The sequence below is a fragment of the Rhipicephalus microplus genome, chromosome 6 (assembly GCF_043290135.1).
Source record: "Rhipicephalus microplus isolate Deutch F79 chromosome 6, USDA_Rmic, whole genome shotgun sequence".
Classification (NCBI taxonomy): domain Eukaryota; kingdom Metazoa; phylum Arthropoda; class Arachnida; order Ixodida; family Ixodidae; genus Rhipicephalus; species Rhipicephalus microplus.
The window spans coordinates 181,904,893-181,920,609 of record NC_134705.1 but is presented as its reverse complement, the minus strand read 5'-3'; the positions used below and the strand labels follow the sequence as shown (position 1 = coordinate 181,920,609).

At 48.4% G+C, this 15,717-nt stretch overlaps 1 protein-coding gene across 4 annotated transcripts in view; it reads right to left on the bottom strand.

The window, feature by feature from the left end:
* Positions 1–5,515: 5,515 nt before the first annotated feature.
* The window catches only part of LOC119168268 (BCL11 transcription factor A), a 664,540-nt gene continuing 654,338 nt past the window's right edge, over positions 5,516–15,717 (bottom strand). For all 4 annotated transcript variants that reach the window (XM_075867205.1, XM_075867206.1, XM_075867207.1 and 1 more), the window contains 2 exons: positions 14,827–15,133; positions 5,516–14,256 (listed from right to left, as the gene is read on the bottom strand). In XM_075867205.1, coding sequence (XP_075723320.1) covers positions 12,659–14,256; positions 14,827–15,133 — 1,905 coding nt within the window. In that variant the 3' untranslated portion in view covers positions 5,516–12,658. The remainder of the gene's footprint in view (positions 14,257–14,826; positions 15,134–15,717) is intronic.

The window sequence follows — 15,717 nt, the reverse complement described above, 5'->3', positions numbered from 1 at the left end:
TTTTAGCTCAGGAAATATACGCAAACTGGGCACATCGTTGTAAGGTGTGACGTCAGACAAAAGTTGAACCTTTTAAGCCGTGATAAGTGTCTCAACTTTTTCGGCTTTGAATGATATGTGGGGTTTAACGTCCCAAAACCACCGTATGATTATGAGAGACACCGTAGTGGAGGGCTCCGCAGATTTCGACCAACTGGGGTTCTTTAGCGCGCACCCAAATCTGAGCACACGGGCCTACAACATTTCCGCCTCCATCGGAAATGCAGCCGCCGCAGCCGGGATTCGAACCCGCGACCTGCGGGTCAGCAGCCGAGTACCTTAGCCACTAGACCACCGCGGCGGGGCCAACTTTTTCGGCCAGTTTTCGATGTGTATTACGCTGAAGCAAGCACTTTCGGGGGTACCATAGATGCTAGGAGGACTATTTTGACCCGTAAGTAGGGGTGTGAAAGAAAAATAAGCGGGGGGGGAGAGATAGGTTGTGCAGAGGGGGAAAAGGAGTAGTTAGATATATCGAAAGATATAAAGAAAAAGGAAATACGTTGGCAGAAGAAAGTTAGTAAAAGGTGGGTGGGACTCGAACTCATATAACCTGGAACAGAAGATGAGCGTTCAAAGCACTCAGCTATCCAGTTACACTAGGACAGGGTAGCATAGCGTCGTACAGTAACCTGTAGCAGGTGGTGGGAAATGGAAACAAGCGGAAAGAAGATTGATTGATTTGTGGGGTTTAACGTCCCAAAACCACCATATGATTATGAGAGACGCCGTAGTGGAGGGCTTCGGAAATTTTGACCACCTGAGGTTCTTTAAGGTGCACCCGAATTTGAGTACACTGGACTACAACATTTCCGCCTCCATTGGAAATGCAGCCGCAACAAGCGGAAAGAGGAGAGGTGTGATGATGAGAGGAAGGAAAATAGGAGGGTTTGTTCTTAGGCACTGAGGCAGTTCGTCTACCTTGTTATTTTTGTATTTCTTCTCGGTTTCCTTTTCCGTGTTGTTTGCTGCGCTTAATCATCAATGACGTGATTCATATCAATAGGACATAAGTGTCTATGATGCCAAGGAAAGTATAAGGGATGGTATTAGAAGTGATTTTATTTCTGCCGGTGTCAACTTACCATTTCGTCCACTTTTCTTTTTCACATTTGCATTGCAATTACTTATAACTTACGCGGGATTCCTGGGAGAACTTTTTCCCGGACTTGATCGGGAAGCTTGCAGAGGTGAATGAGTATAACATTTATTGCATGAGAGTGAATAATAGCAGGATGAGCTGTTTGGGCTAGTCGCTGCTTGCTGAAATTCACGAAGACACGAATGCAAAGACATCGAGACATCAACGCAGGTGAATGTGTCATACGTATTAGTGCGTTTGTATTTGTGTTTTCGAGCCACCCTAGAACGTTCATGAATTGATAGGCTGCGATTCGTGGGCCGCGTTCTGAAGCCCGAATCATGGGCCCAAAGAGTCGACAGAAAACACTCTGGGTGCACTCTGAACTACACCTCGTAGATCTTCCGTGTTCTTCAGCTGCTGCTGTTCTCTCTCCACTCTCCTCTCTCTCTCTCTCTAGCTGATATCTGCTGCGGTTCCTAATGCCTCGTGGGTACTTGGCTCTGGCTTGCGCAACAACTCTTCCATTGATGGCATCACGCGGTCTTGCAGCCCCGCAGGGAGAAGAAAAAGGGAAAGGGCATTTCTCGCGGGCAACCGCAAGAGACCCACCTCCCCCACGTTTCCCTTATTGCTCCCCTGTTTTGTTTTCTTATCTGTACCGCACAACACCCTTCCTCCATCCCGTCCGACACCTTCTCTAGCGCTTGACTGCGCTTTCTAATCTGGCTGAATGTCCCCGGACTTAGCAGACCGGCCGTGCATGCACGCATGCCTCTAGTTGCCGGCACGTCACGTACTGCCGCCGGTGTAGGGAAAAACAAAGAGGAAGCAAGCTCAGGACGGCTGATGAGAGAGAATACGAGGGAAGGATGAGGGCGTTGCGTTTACGGGGGTCTTTTGGGAATGAATCCTCCCAAGAAGACAGTCCCGATTGGGGAACGAAAGTGGGAGAGTGGGTTACGCCAGCATTGCACCTACTGGTGTCACAGGCAGCCTGAGCATCCCCTTTACCTGGTACCTCTTTCGCTCTTGCTGTCCTTGTATCCCCTTTTTTTGTTCTTTTCCCCTTTCTCTCCGCTCCCTGCATCCCTTCTTGGTTTCAACACTGTGTGTGCCCTCTCTCAGTATCCGTGGAAGCCTCGGGCGAAAAAAAAGGGGAAGAAAACACGTGCCATCGACACGCACGCTGCGTCTATGCTCGTGGTGTTGGAGCCAGCGGAGGGTTGCGCATTTCTCCGGTGGCGGCGCCCGGTGCATTAGGACGATTGCCTTGTCCCACAAATGAATCTCTTTTCCCGAGTTCAGCTCTCACCTTATTTTCTCTCCTTCTTCCCAACAGGACGAACCCACCACTCCAATAATCGTTCCCATTTTTTTTCTTATTTGTTTTCGGGAACTTCGATGGTTTATTCTTTTCTCCCTTTTTTGCGTATGCATATACTGGCAATCACTACTTTCATTTGCTCTGAAGCTGTAACTTCGCCTCTTTTAATTCTCCTCCCCAATCCTTCAGGGAAGAAATGTGCGTCACTTTTCTCCTTTTTTTTGACCGGTTCTAACAGAAAGAAGTTGGTTGCTTGGTACCCGAAACTCGGACGGGGTTCGTGTTTTTGCCCCTGGGATGCCCACCTCAAGATTTCTTCCTTGACCTCTTAGTCGTTTTTCCCCCTTTTTCTTTGGCATTTTCTTCCATTTCATCTCAACGTCTCCGAGGTAGCACTACATATTGTTCTTTCAATCCGCGATTACGGGTCCTGAAGATTAATTCCCTCTCTCTTTCTCAAGCTAACCCTTTTCCTATTTTGCCTTTTTGACTTTATATTTTTTTATTTTGTCATTGCAGAGCAGGTGCTTTCAGTCCCACAATCCGTCCAATCGAGGTAATGCGCGTTTCCTTTCTCATTTTTTTTTTCATCGTCGACTTCCAACCTTGCTCTCAATGAACAAAGGAGCCCTCCCCTTACCTCTTGTGCCTGAAGACATAGTTGGATAGGCTTCAGCGCAATTTAGACGAAGACAAATGGAGACACAAAGAAGAAACACGAGCGCTGTACCAACTCGCCCAAGTCAAAGTCCTTAAGACATATTCAGGATCACAATCTTTTTCGCTGTCACAAATTACAAGGAAACTGGGCACGCGGAGGTTAATGCGAAGAATGTAAACAAGCATCTCGATTATACCACTAAAGAGACGAACACGCCAGAGGTGGTAGTAGACGTGTTTTTTCACGTGTTCGTATTTTTAGTGCCGAAATCAAGATGTCGGCCAGTATTCCCGTATTCGTCGAAAAAAAATGTCTGATTAAGATAAGCGTAAGTACGAAGGGCACGCTTACTGCTTTGTGTTATATTCCACGCAAGAAAAGTTCTCAGGATAGTGAACGTGCTCCTGCCCCAAGTGTGGACTGAACGGCATACGCCCCAGGCTAAGTGTCTCGCATGAACAAGTTGAATCGGCTATTCATAATAGGCAATATTCGGTAGCGGTAGGACGCGCAACTCACTTTCGACATCTCTCCCCCTCACTCATTCGTTTCACACCAAAATGTATACAATTATACATATAAAACTGTACCTTAGACAGTTTCACAACAAGTATTCCACATTATTCCAACCTTACAATTGACACTCGCCCAGTCGAATAACTGTTGGTATTGAAAGTCTTAAATCAACTATATGTTTACGCGGGACGCCATAAGGGCAGAATTCAGAAGTTTCGTCCTTTAGATTTGAGCGTACCTCAAATCTAAGTATATGGGCCTGTATCATTTCGCCTTGATCGAAATGTGGCCGTCGCCGCCGGGATGACTCACTCATTTGTTTACTGCTTTGAGGTATTCATGGTCAGCGATGTAGGACAGCGATCTATATAACCACTGCCAAATACAGCGGGTGCTTCCACCACGAAAGGACGTGTTTCAGTTGAAACAGTTGTTCCCGAGATTTTCGATCGGTGACTCCCCGATTTGTTTTTTTTTTTGTCGCTGTCTCAATACACCAAACCAATTGAAACTTACAAGTCTCAAAGTTCTTAGGTTGACAGCAAGACCTCTCGGAATAATGCATGGTTCGAGGTAAGCTGCAAATGAGGATAAAAACGACACTCTACTTAAAAATTGAAAATTGTGTGTAAAGTGAGGATGCACAACACTCAAGATGTCTTGCGGACATCTGCAGGAAGACGTACTCACTGACATCTGCCGATAGACGTCTTCCTGTGGCCATATACCAAAAGGTCACTGCACGACTTTCTTATGGGCACGCCTAGGAAATGTCCGTTTGGAGACGGCCTTGGGAGCCGTACTGTGGGCAGTATGGACGTACTGTGGACATCGTTTGGAGACGGCTTTGGGAGCCGTCTCCAAACGATGTCCCCAGTACGTCCGTTAGAGCTGCTGATAAGCGAACTCCTCCGACTCCTGCGCGATGGACGTGCTGGCCTTCCTCTGGATACACGCGCAAAATGGGCCACTTTAGCATTTCGTGAAATCCTCACGGCATTTACGCATCTCGAACCGGAAAGTATCGCAGAACGTGTACCGGACGCCTGTATACACATTTTTTGTCAACGTATGCATCATTTTTCTGCAGTTGTGGGCGAGTTGAACACCTTCGGCCATGTGGATGAACGGTCATCACCCGCAGCTATATAAACACGCGCCACTTCCCGTGCTTAGTGGGGCCCCGGCTAATGCGACAAAGAGAAGCAAACAATCGCAGTCATATAAGGAAGCTCTTAAAACTTTTCACCAAACCTCGCAACGCACCTTTCAGCTCCCTCGCATCACTTTTTGTTTTTTCCGTAGATGTGACCGATGAGTAATAACCCTGCTTCACGGTACGTTTTCTACATTCCATAGTTACAGTTCCATCTCGAGATGCGGATCGTCTTGGCTTAGAACTGTGCGACTTCGGACACCAGTTAACTAACCTACCTTCAGCATTTTCATGAAGTTTGCTCTCCCGCACGCCAAACTTGCTCTAGAACCCACCCATCAAAACGTTCTGCAAAGGGACTTTCAATTGATGTCTTTACCTAAGGCGAAATGATTGATTGATTGATCGATTGATTGATCGATTATGTGGTGTTTAACATACCAAAGTCACCATGCGATTATGAATGACGTCGTAGTGGAGGGCTCCGGAAATTTCGACCACCTGGGGTTCTACAACGTGCACCCAAATCTGAGCACACGAGCCTACAGCGCCATCGAAAATGCAGCCGCCGCAGTCGGGATTCGATCCTGCGACCGGCGGGTCGGCAGCCGAGTACCTTAGCCACTATACACCAGAGCGGCGGGGCTCTCCAGAGGTTTCACTTTTTTCCCCCGAAGATGAACACTTTCATAGATACCAAAAAACAACATTAAAAAACAAACACGGAGTCCCGAGTGTCAGATGCCATTTTTCTTTTATTTAATAAATCCGTCGCGTAATCACTACTCCGCGAAAAAAAAAGGTATGCAAACTATTCATATAAACTTCCACGTAATGACAGAGGAAAGTGACGTAATAAGAACACGCTCTTCGCCAGCTGAGGAAAACAAGAAGCAAATAAACGCTTACAACGTACACAATGTTTTCCGCTTTCAATGTACAAACACAAAAAAACAACAACACAACTCTTATAGCACGGGCAACGAGCGACGCGTACAGAAAGAAAGGGTAAAAAACACTAATAAAAGAAAGGAGATATTAAGGGGCCCAAAATGAAAGCTAAATTCTATGACACAAAAGAAACTACGCATTTATAATGCCCCCTGATGACTTACAGAAAAAAAAATATTGGGAAAGAGGCACAGCAGAAAGGGGTCAGCTTTTAAACAAGCGTGACAACGGGTAAACGAGATGAACGGATTGGGCAATGAAGACGAGATAGCTGGGTTTCCGGAACGACATTGACAACACGGCGGCCACAACTTCCGGCTTGCCACGTGACTCGATACGAGAGCCAATCACGGTCACCGTACAGACACACGTGACGACATTCGGAGTGGAAGAAGAAAAAACAAAAACGTTGCTGTCTGCGCTCCGTGATGCAGGGATAGAGCGTCCACGTCTGCTACAAGTAGCAGACGACGCACATTCACAAACGGGGCGTCAACGTCGCGTTGCACTTTTTCATATCAACACTTTCCGTTGCGACGTAGTTTCCCGCCATCTAGCGGGCGTCAGTTGCCTTTTACACACACTCGTCGAGAAACCTCTAAAACACTCAATCACTGTATGCACACACATGCGAGACAGTTCCGTCATATTTATTCCTTTTCACAGTTTATCCCGCCGGACAACAACAACCTACGATCAAGCAAATAAAAAAACAGCAAAAAGGTTCACTCTATTCATTACATGTATAGCAATTCTCTTTCACCGGATTGTATACGCTCGAAAACATGGCAGAACTAACTGTCTTCAAGCGTCTAGTTTCTCGACAAAATAAAAAAAAAGGAAAACAAGTCGGTACACAACACGAGAACGTACAAGAACGGGGCAGAAGGTGGGGGACGTTTCCAAGGGCGGGACAGCTGAAACGAAAATATGGGCCGGCAGCGCCAGTGACGCACAATGAGGTTTCGGAAGGCAAGGGGGTAGACAAGACAAAACTGGGCAACAGTTCAATGCGTGGATTTTGCAGCCATAATGAGAAACAACGAAAGCTAAAACGTTTCTGTATTGTTGCACTGCATTCATATACCCATAATATCGGCAAACATACGGTACTGCAAGCGCCATGGTTTACCCAAGGTAACAGGGTTAAACGTACGGACAGGCGTGAAACGCTTCTATCATCGCATTTGTGATGCGGAGCCGTGAGCCTCCAATAAGTTTGAAAAACTAACAGTCCAAAATTTTCGCCCTGCACATCAGCAATTTTGTAGTATGCGCGCAGATTGGTTACATCCTGTAATAGGAGAGCGAATAATTGAAAATTTGTTTGCTAAAGCTGTAACTTTGAAGCGTCAAATTAAAAACGAAACTATACGCTTTTTCTTTGGTTTTCTATGCTAAGATAAGCCCTTTATATATACTGTTAGCCTCAGTACTGTGCGCCCTAAACGAGTACAGAGCGGAGAATTGTTGCTTACCTTATTGAAACACTAGAGAAAGCTATCATAACGCATCGACGTATGCACAGCCAATGTACGTCGTTTGTACCGTTTATCCTTGGGAAACCACAGCGCCACCACGCGTGCAAAAAAAGAGGGTGGGGGGGGGGGAAGAGTGGTAGGGTAAGGCAAACAATAAAGACAACATAGCGTTTGAGATCGCACCTCCATCAATTTAAACAAGTCACTGCGACGCGACAGGACAGCATAAAAAACCAACAAATACGAAGAACATAGTCCTTACACAAATTCGACCAATCAGAAGAAAAAAAAATATATTAGAAAAGGAAACTCGACATCATGAAACCTCGCTGCTATTATTCATGCTGCAAGACGAAATCCCTTCCGATTGAAAGAACGCACATTCCAATTTTTTTAGGAAATGTATATCTCACGAACTTGTATGTATATCTCAATGTTGGAACCGGCGACAGCTTACAGCGACAGGCCGACCGAGAACTAATCGAGTCACAAGTTCTATGTGCAGTATGCGGCTAATTTCAAAAGGATGTTTAAAGTATACTAGCTTATGAGCGGCTTATTAGCTGGTGATCAGCAAATTGTTATTTTTTAATAGCACGTTGTCAATCTGTATTAACTGCTAATATGTTATCAATTTGTATCAACTACTAAACCCTTATACAGCCTTGTAGTTCAAGGCCTGAAGCGTGAGGGCAGCAGCTCGGTTCATTACGCAAGAAAAAAAAATACCCTCGAAGAGAAGAAATGTGGGAGGTTTGGGTGGGCTTTACAAATATCTATAGATCTCAAAGCTTATAGTACAGGGCTAAAATATATATTTATATATTTATATATAATATATCTCCTCTATCGGTTTCTGTTTCAATATTTCACACGCACTCTTGAAAAAAAAAACAGTCTGCCTTCTCAAGCATAGTGCAACTTTAGACAGCAAACCACGAGTAAAAACGGTTTTTTTTCGACGTTTTTTTATCTCTCTTGCTATCACTTTCCATTTCACACAGCATTCATTCACAGCGGATAAAGTGCTAGTCGCCTCTTACCGTCACAACAGACTTGTCTCGAGTCGACATCTCTAACCTTTTTATTTAAAAAATGGCACAACAGTCACGTGACAAGTATTACGATGAATAAAAGATTAATGCAGAAGAATATACTTGATTGACACATTCTTTCCGAAAGTAAGAAGCGGCAAAGAACCTTAAAAGTAATGAAAAATACAGGAAAGTGAGAGCCTGAACAGCGGGATTTTGACGTCGCATTGCGACAGAAATAAAAGGGATAGAGCGATTCTCTATGTACACTGGCAGCATGATTTTAAATCTGTTTCCACTCGCAAGTTTCTGATGAACATTTAACGTTTTAAAAAAAGATAATGACATTTCACACACCCCGACAAGAGGGCACTTGGAAGACAGCCCGCAGCGCAGCTGGAATATCCCTGAAGAGGGCGGTCTCACGATTGGCCTCGTTAGGCCTAAGTCAAGCCTAACTCAGCGTAAGCTGAAGTTAGGCCTAACATGGCCATCCAAATACGTTTTTTTCGGGTGCCTCCACTTTCGTGCCTCGTTTGAGAATTACCATTGAGGCAAGTGCCTTTGATGCACTTAGTTGCTGATTTCACTTGAGATTGCAATAGGAAATACTGCCAAATTACGGAGTTGACGACGAATGACGCAACCGGCGGGCACATAAACAGTGTGAATAAAGCTATCATAGCCCTTTACAAATATTAGAACAATAACGAGGCCAAGTGGTTATGCAAGTACCTCATTGTGTGCCACTCTTAATTTTGCAATGGCTATAAGCGTCCAGAATGAAAAAAAAAATGTGCACGGTCAAAAAATAGTACAACCAAACATGAAGCAATTATGCGAAAATGCAGGGGGATGACTTGACTGGGCATGAATAGTCTGGTACAAGTTACGACACTTATGTATACATATATATATATATATATACCCTCTTGATTACAAGATCGCAAGTGCGCTTTCAAGTATTTATGCACGGTGACTCAGTATTCCCTTTTGTACAGAAAGAAAAAAAAACTCTGTGCACTCAAAGATTCTGCGCTGTTAAATCGATGAACCACGCGCATAGTGTCAAGCGCAAAGCCTTCTTCGAAAAGGCGCCTTTGCCTTGGCACACAGTTAGAACCGTCGGAGAAAAGAATCCGGGCATTTCAGCAACGAGTTTGTAAACAATGACAATTCGGCAGCGGTTGCCCTTTCGTAAATAGATATAAACAAGAAACAGAGAAGCCATACTGGACACGTTTACTTCAGCTGGGGAAGGAGAAAAGGTGAAATTAATCATAGTCTCAGCGATCGGAAGAAAGGAACGCGTGCCATCTGGGGAACCAAGTATAAAATAATCGGGTACGCAAAGCTACAGACAGGCGGAGTGTGGACGTCAGAGGGCGTCACGGAAGTGACGTGGGCGCACCGCTACGCAATATCTCTCGGCAATCAGATGCAGTCATTTTTAATATGGCAGTCAAATCTTGCCCGTTCATCTAAAATCGCACTGAGCGGGCGACGCAGAAACTTAGAGACGCTAAATTGGGGTTTAGAAATAATGCTGGGCAACGTTGTTCAGTGAATGTAAGTCGCAATATTCACAGCCAGATAATCTTGCCGATGTTGCTTGCCGTATTCACGGCCAGATTTAGTTACCGCTCAGCCCATGATGCGTTGAACGAATTCAGGATTGCTGTTGCGTGACTAGATACCTGATGTCTTCAACAAGTACAATCTGTGCTAAGGGCGCCCCGTGTTTGAAGCGTGGAGGTGGAGGACTGTTGAATGTGACATAATGTTCAAACACTTACTACGAATGAGCTTCGTTTACACTGCAACGTAAAGGTTTTTTTTTTTCGTGGCTTAATAAGCACTGCCGTTCATTTTTCCCTAGCGCCATCGATAAGAATTTGGGACGGTTGCACCCCTGTTTGATGAAAGTGATGCGATGCTCTACAGCTAATGATAAAAAGGCAGTTGGTTTTTCACGTGAATTTAACTGCTTAACTCGCGACATTTCTAGACTGTTATTGCTCTGGGTGAACACTGTCCTCGCCGTGGCAGCGGGCAGAACATTAAATTAAAGAGAAGCCCCGAGACGACAATCTCTGCAAGTGGTCCCCGCTTGAATAATAAAAACAGAGAGCAAACACAAATCATTCTCACTTTTTTCTAGCCGCAAAAAAAAATAAATGAAAAAAGCGAGCGTGAAAACATTGTGAAATAAAACCTCCTGGAAGTGATGAATCACTAATATTTAAAAAAAACAACAGTAACATGCAGTATTATGTTCTCGAGGTATGATCGCGTCTCTATACGTGCATTTAAACGAAAGAAAATGAAAAAAGTGAGAGAAGGAAAGGTTACGAAGGGTGTCGAACTTGGTTATTTGGGTGCGGGCAAAACAAAGGCCTCCATCGCGCGTTTTCGCCGCAAGTGTGAACGATAAATACTTCCACTGGTCACCGCAAGGTATGCGCGAAAAAAAAGCGATGAATATGATCAAAAATCGCAGTCACAGCATTTTTTACAGACGCTACAAACAAGTATTAGAAGGAGAGGGAGCAAGGTATTTAAAAAAAAAAGGACTTGCTAGGGAGAAGCACCAACGGCTCGGCAGATAGTGAGAGCGGTGCGAAAAGGAACGGTGTTATTGCACATTTAATGGAAGCGGACGCCATCGTTGCCATTGGCTGCTGCAGCAAATGAAACCCGTTGTCAATGGCGAGTCTGGCAACATTGACGTTCGTCGCCTAGCAACAGCGATACGCGGAAAGTGGGCAGCGATTGTAACGCTAAGAGCCATGGCCACTCCCAGCTTAAAAGGCTTGGAAAGCTGCTGAAATTCGGCAAAGGAGGAGAGAACGCTACTGCGTCGATTTGCAAAGGCTCCGTGAAGAGTGCCGATATTCAATTCTGAGCACGTCGACTCCACTTGACAAGAGTTAACGACATCACGGCCAAAGTCTGTCAATTCTCATGACCTGGCACGTGGGCTACCACTTACGAAGATTCACGGTTATTTCTTTCAAGGCATGTACACTTGAAGTTCCAAAAAGTTATTCAATTTGACTTCATAGGCCTGTCGTCTATACATGCGCCGTATTGAACATTCACCTTTCGCTGAGAAGATAAAGAGGAAGAAGGCATCAAAGAGAACGCTGAGCTCTCAAGAAAGAAGAGGAAAAGGGAAGCGTATGCCATGGACTGTTTGCTATGATGTAAACAATGTAAACATAGTCTTGTTTTTTCAAATGCCATGACCAATTATTTCACACGCCGACTCGAATAGCTGACTGCTCCAGCTCAGCGTCGATTTAAAACCAGCATTTCCAAACAAAAACGATAGTAAACGATTTGTTGCAGCCGATCACCTTCTGAGGGAGGGTCCACCGGTCGGGTACCACACCGGTATGATCAAGATCGAAATCGGGCGTCACTTCCACTCCAAAGCGGAAGTGCTGATGTAGTTTTCCTCCGGCGCCAGATTTCAGGCACTTTCGGTGGAGATTCACTTATACATATAACTTCTTTACAAGAGTGGCTGTACCTCTGCCACTGGGCAACAAACCCGACCGGCTGTCCAGACCTCGTAAACGCATCGGTAGACTTCAGCAATGTTCTACGCCCTACAGAAAATGCGCGTGAATCTTCTGTCAGTGACTGGTATCAGCTAACGTTTTAGTGCGTCAAACTGGCTTTTTTCCCAGCCGCAATGCACTGAATGAAGCCTTTTCACACTGTAGAGATAATTTGTGAAATGTAGGTGCCAACCACACGATGCATTCTCTCCTCCTTTCCATGACAAGGTGGGGCCACAGCTTTCTCCCAAGCATGAACTACTGTACTGAAGCTCTTCCTTAACGCCCTTGAGCGAAACAGGGATATGAACACATGTTACCACCGAGGGTATCAGGTAAGGTCCACGATTGACAGGCCTTCGCCACCTTAAAGTCTTTGAGAAGCCAGTGGACAAACAAAAATTGATGAATCAGCGATGAAAAACAACACACTGCTGAGAAAAGAACAAGCCAACTCCATCGCCAAAGGGTGGGAGGCGGGAACAAGTCTGCAGAGGAGAGAGCCAGACAGAGTAGAAGACCACAGTGAATGATGAAGTCCGGAACCGTATATGAACGAAACACGCACACACACACACAGGTACACGCTCGCGCCAACGTACAGGCAGGCGCGACTCGCGATGACTCGGGGACTTCAGGGGTAAACGACGAGCTACCACTGCGAGAAGGTCGGTCACCGACGTTACGGCGGCCTCAAAAGTGTATTCAGTGCAGAAGAGACGCGACCCAGGGCTGCCCAAGGGCTGCTCGGCGCCACGACGCCACGAACGGGGCAGCGGCGGCGGGCCCCACGAGTCCTGTGCGAGGCGGCGCCAGCGACGTCGACGAGGGACGGCCTCGGCGGCGTCACGTCATGTCCTTCGAGTCGGAGTCCAGCGACTGGGCGTTCTGGTTGACGACGCACTTGCGCATGTGCTTCTCCAGCGTGCTGGGCACCGAGAAAGGCATGTCGCAGAAGCGGCACCGGTAGACGTCCTTGCCGACGCGCCCGTGGGTCTTCATGTGCCGCGTCAGCTTGGAGCTCTGCGCGCAGGCGTAGCTGCAGAGCTCGCACTTGTAGGGCTTTTCGCCCGTGTGCGATCGCCGGTGCACCGTGAGGTTGCTGCAGTTCTTGAAGACCTTCCCGCAGTACTCGCACGTGTCGTTGCGCCGGTCCTTGGGCCTGCCCAGGTGGGAGCCCATCAGGGCCAGGGCAGCAGCCGCGCCGCTTGGACCGGGGCGTGGGCTCAGAGTGCCCAGCTTGAGCTCTTTGGCCCGCTGCTCCAGGTCAGCGGCGCCCTGCTGGTGGAGGCCCAGGTAGAAGTCACGGTGGGCCATCGAGGGCAGCCAGAGACCGGCGGGAAAGACGTCGCGCTCTCCCGCTGCGGCCAGGTCCAGCTTGAGCCTCTTGCTAGCGGCGTCGCCGTCGAAGGCTCCCAGAAGGCTGCCACCGAAGTCGAGGGCCGCATGGGGCAGCGACTTGCTGCCCACCACGTCGGAACCGTTCTCGGCCATCGACGTGTCGCTGCTGGGAGCGGCCGACCCCGGTCGCTCCTGCTTGACGGCGTTGCGCAGGGTGCCACTCTCCTCGAGCGCCTGCCGGTAGGCCTCGCTGTACTGCTGGATGTTGGTGAGGCCAATCTTCTCCATGACCTCGCCCAGCAGGGACTTGCGCTCGGATGGGCCCACAGAAGAGCCCGTCCCGCCGCCGCCCCGTACCGTCAGGTCCTGGGCCCTGTCAACGCCTCCAGCGCCGCTCTCGTCGTCCAGGTCTTCCTCTTCTTCCTCTTCCTCCTCCTCCTCTTCTTCCTCTTCTTCCTCGTCCATCTCCTCCTCCTCTTCCTCGTCCTCGACCTCGTCGCACGAGGCGGCACCATCCTCCGAGCCGTCGTCACCGTTGGTACGAGGACCACCGCCACCTGCGCCATCCGGCGTTGATCGGGCTGACTCGACGCTCGTGTTGTTGCCCGACCCGGGCGAGCTGCGGTGCGTCTTCATGTGTCGCTTGAGCTTGCTCGCCTGGGTGCACGCGTGGTTGCAGATGTGGCAGCGGTATGGCTTCTCGCCCGTGTGCGACCGCCGGTGCACGATGAGGTTGCTCTGGAAGCGGAACGACTTGCCGCAGTACTCGCACGACTTGAGCTTCGGGGACGCTGCGCGCGACGTGGGGGTGCCGTCCGACGACGCCTTGGCGGGCGCGGACGATGCCGTGGGCGTCAGCGGGGCTCCCGTCGTTGAGGTCGCGGCGCCAGACGCCGGGAACGCCGGCGGCGTCAGCTGCTTGCGCGGCGACGAAGGAGCGTTGGCGCTCCCCGACGTCGCGGCCTCCGAAGGACTCGACGCTCCAGCCAACTGTCGCAACCGCTGAGAGTAGAAGTCCAGCTGGGGCTCGATGGCCGGCAAGCCGAACGGTGGTGCGCTCTGTGGCGTCGCAGACGGTCGGAAGCCGTCCCTGCTTGTGGAACCTGAAAGACGCAACCAGGGGCCCATTTTAACACCAGAAACTCCACATTAGGCTCCACACTGGCAAATAAAAGGAGAACCTTGGAACGTGTCATTCTTCCTCGTCCAATACATAATTTGCTGCAGATGTGAGGGACGACACCAGCGGGAACAATGAGAGTGTGTGAACCATTAGAAGCCAGAGTTAAAGCGACGCCTGAGCTCGGTAAACATGGTACACAATGTAACCTGGCAGCTTGCGGCTTCTTACACGTAGCACGTAGTCGGTTTTATCCACATCGACCACCAGCTTTGCTACACTTGCGCGGCAACTTGTGTGAGAAATAATTCGGTGAGTGAAAGAGAGAGAGACAATAAACGTCTTGAATATGCGGCTACGGTAAGTGTATAGCCACAGTGCCTGTAAAATGTTGAAGTTCAGCTATAGTGCGTGGAAGAAAGTAGCTCTTTCCATATCACACACAGTTGTCCGCGTTGGTCAGCGCAGCTGCGACTATTTCGTAGACATTTCGGGGGCAGTTTTAAAGTGGAACACATGGCAAATAAAGGAGGAATGTTGCGCCTTGAAGTACCTGTGGCAGCTACCGCAGAAGACGATGATGGCGCAGTCGTGGGCGGCGCGGACGCAGTTGTGGACGCCTGGTTGACCGGTGGAAGGGGAACCTGCGGCCGCAGCTGGTCCGCCAGGAGGTCACCCACGCGGAAGTCGTGACTAGAGGCCCTCCCGAAGAGGCCCGCTGCCGCGGCCACCGCTCCCGCGGCTGCAAACTGGCGCTCGGACAGCGGCATCCGCAGGAGCTGAAGCGCTGGGTGCGCCGCGGTGACGGGATCGACGACACCGGCGAGCGTAGGGACGCCAGGGCCAGCAGTGGAGGTCACCTGCGCAACCGTATGCAACCACCAACTTTGTTACAGATTGTAGCATTTGACCGATTCATCGGCTGATTTATTGATTGAACATTCATTCATTCATTCATTCATTCATTCATTCATTCATTCATTCATTCATAGTCTGAATGAATCGATCGAATGTATGACTGACAGATTGACACAAATCATCCCAGTTGCACCTAGTACGAAATTTGCAGAACTAGCGGGGCTGCAGTTCATGTGCCTGTGATTTTTTTTTGATACTATGTGGGTGTCTGCGATTACGTTATTTTCCGAGTAGAGATACATGGGGAAAACCGTGAGGCGGCATCATGTCGCAGCCTACACCCCTACGGTGACTCACACTCGAGCCGGCCCGTCTCACTGTGCGACTCTGGCTTCGTCCACGCATGCAGATGCAATTGCGCCATCTGTGGGTGTATCTGGGAGCCTGAGCATGACCAGCGTATAGACACTCGTCTCTCGTCGGGCTGAGGCGTAGAACTCCGCTGTTATATTACGGTCATTAAAATTAAACAAGAGAAAAAAAAAGGATTGTGACTGATGCCCGGATCGTATGGACCAGCTAGGTT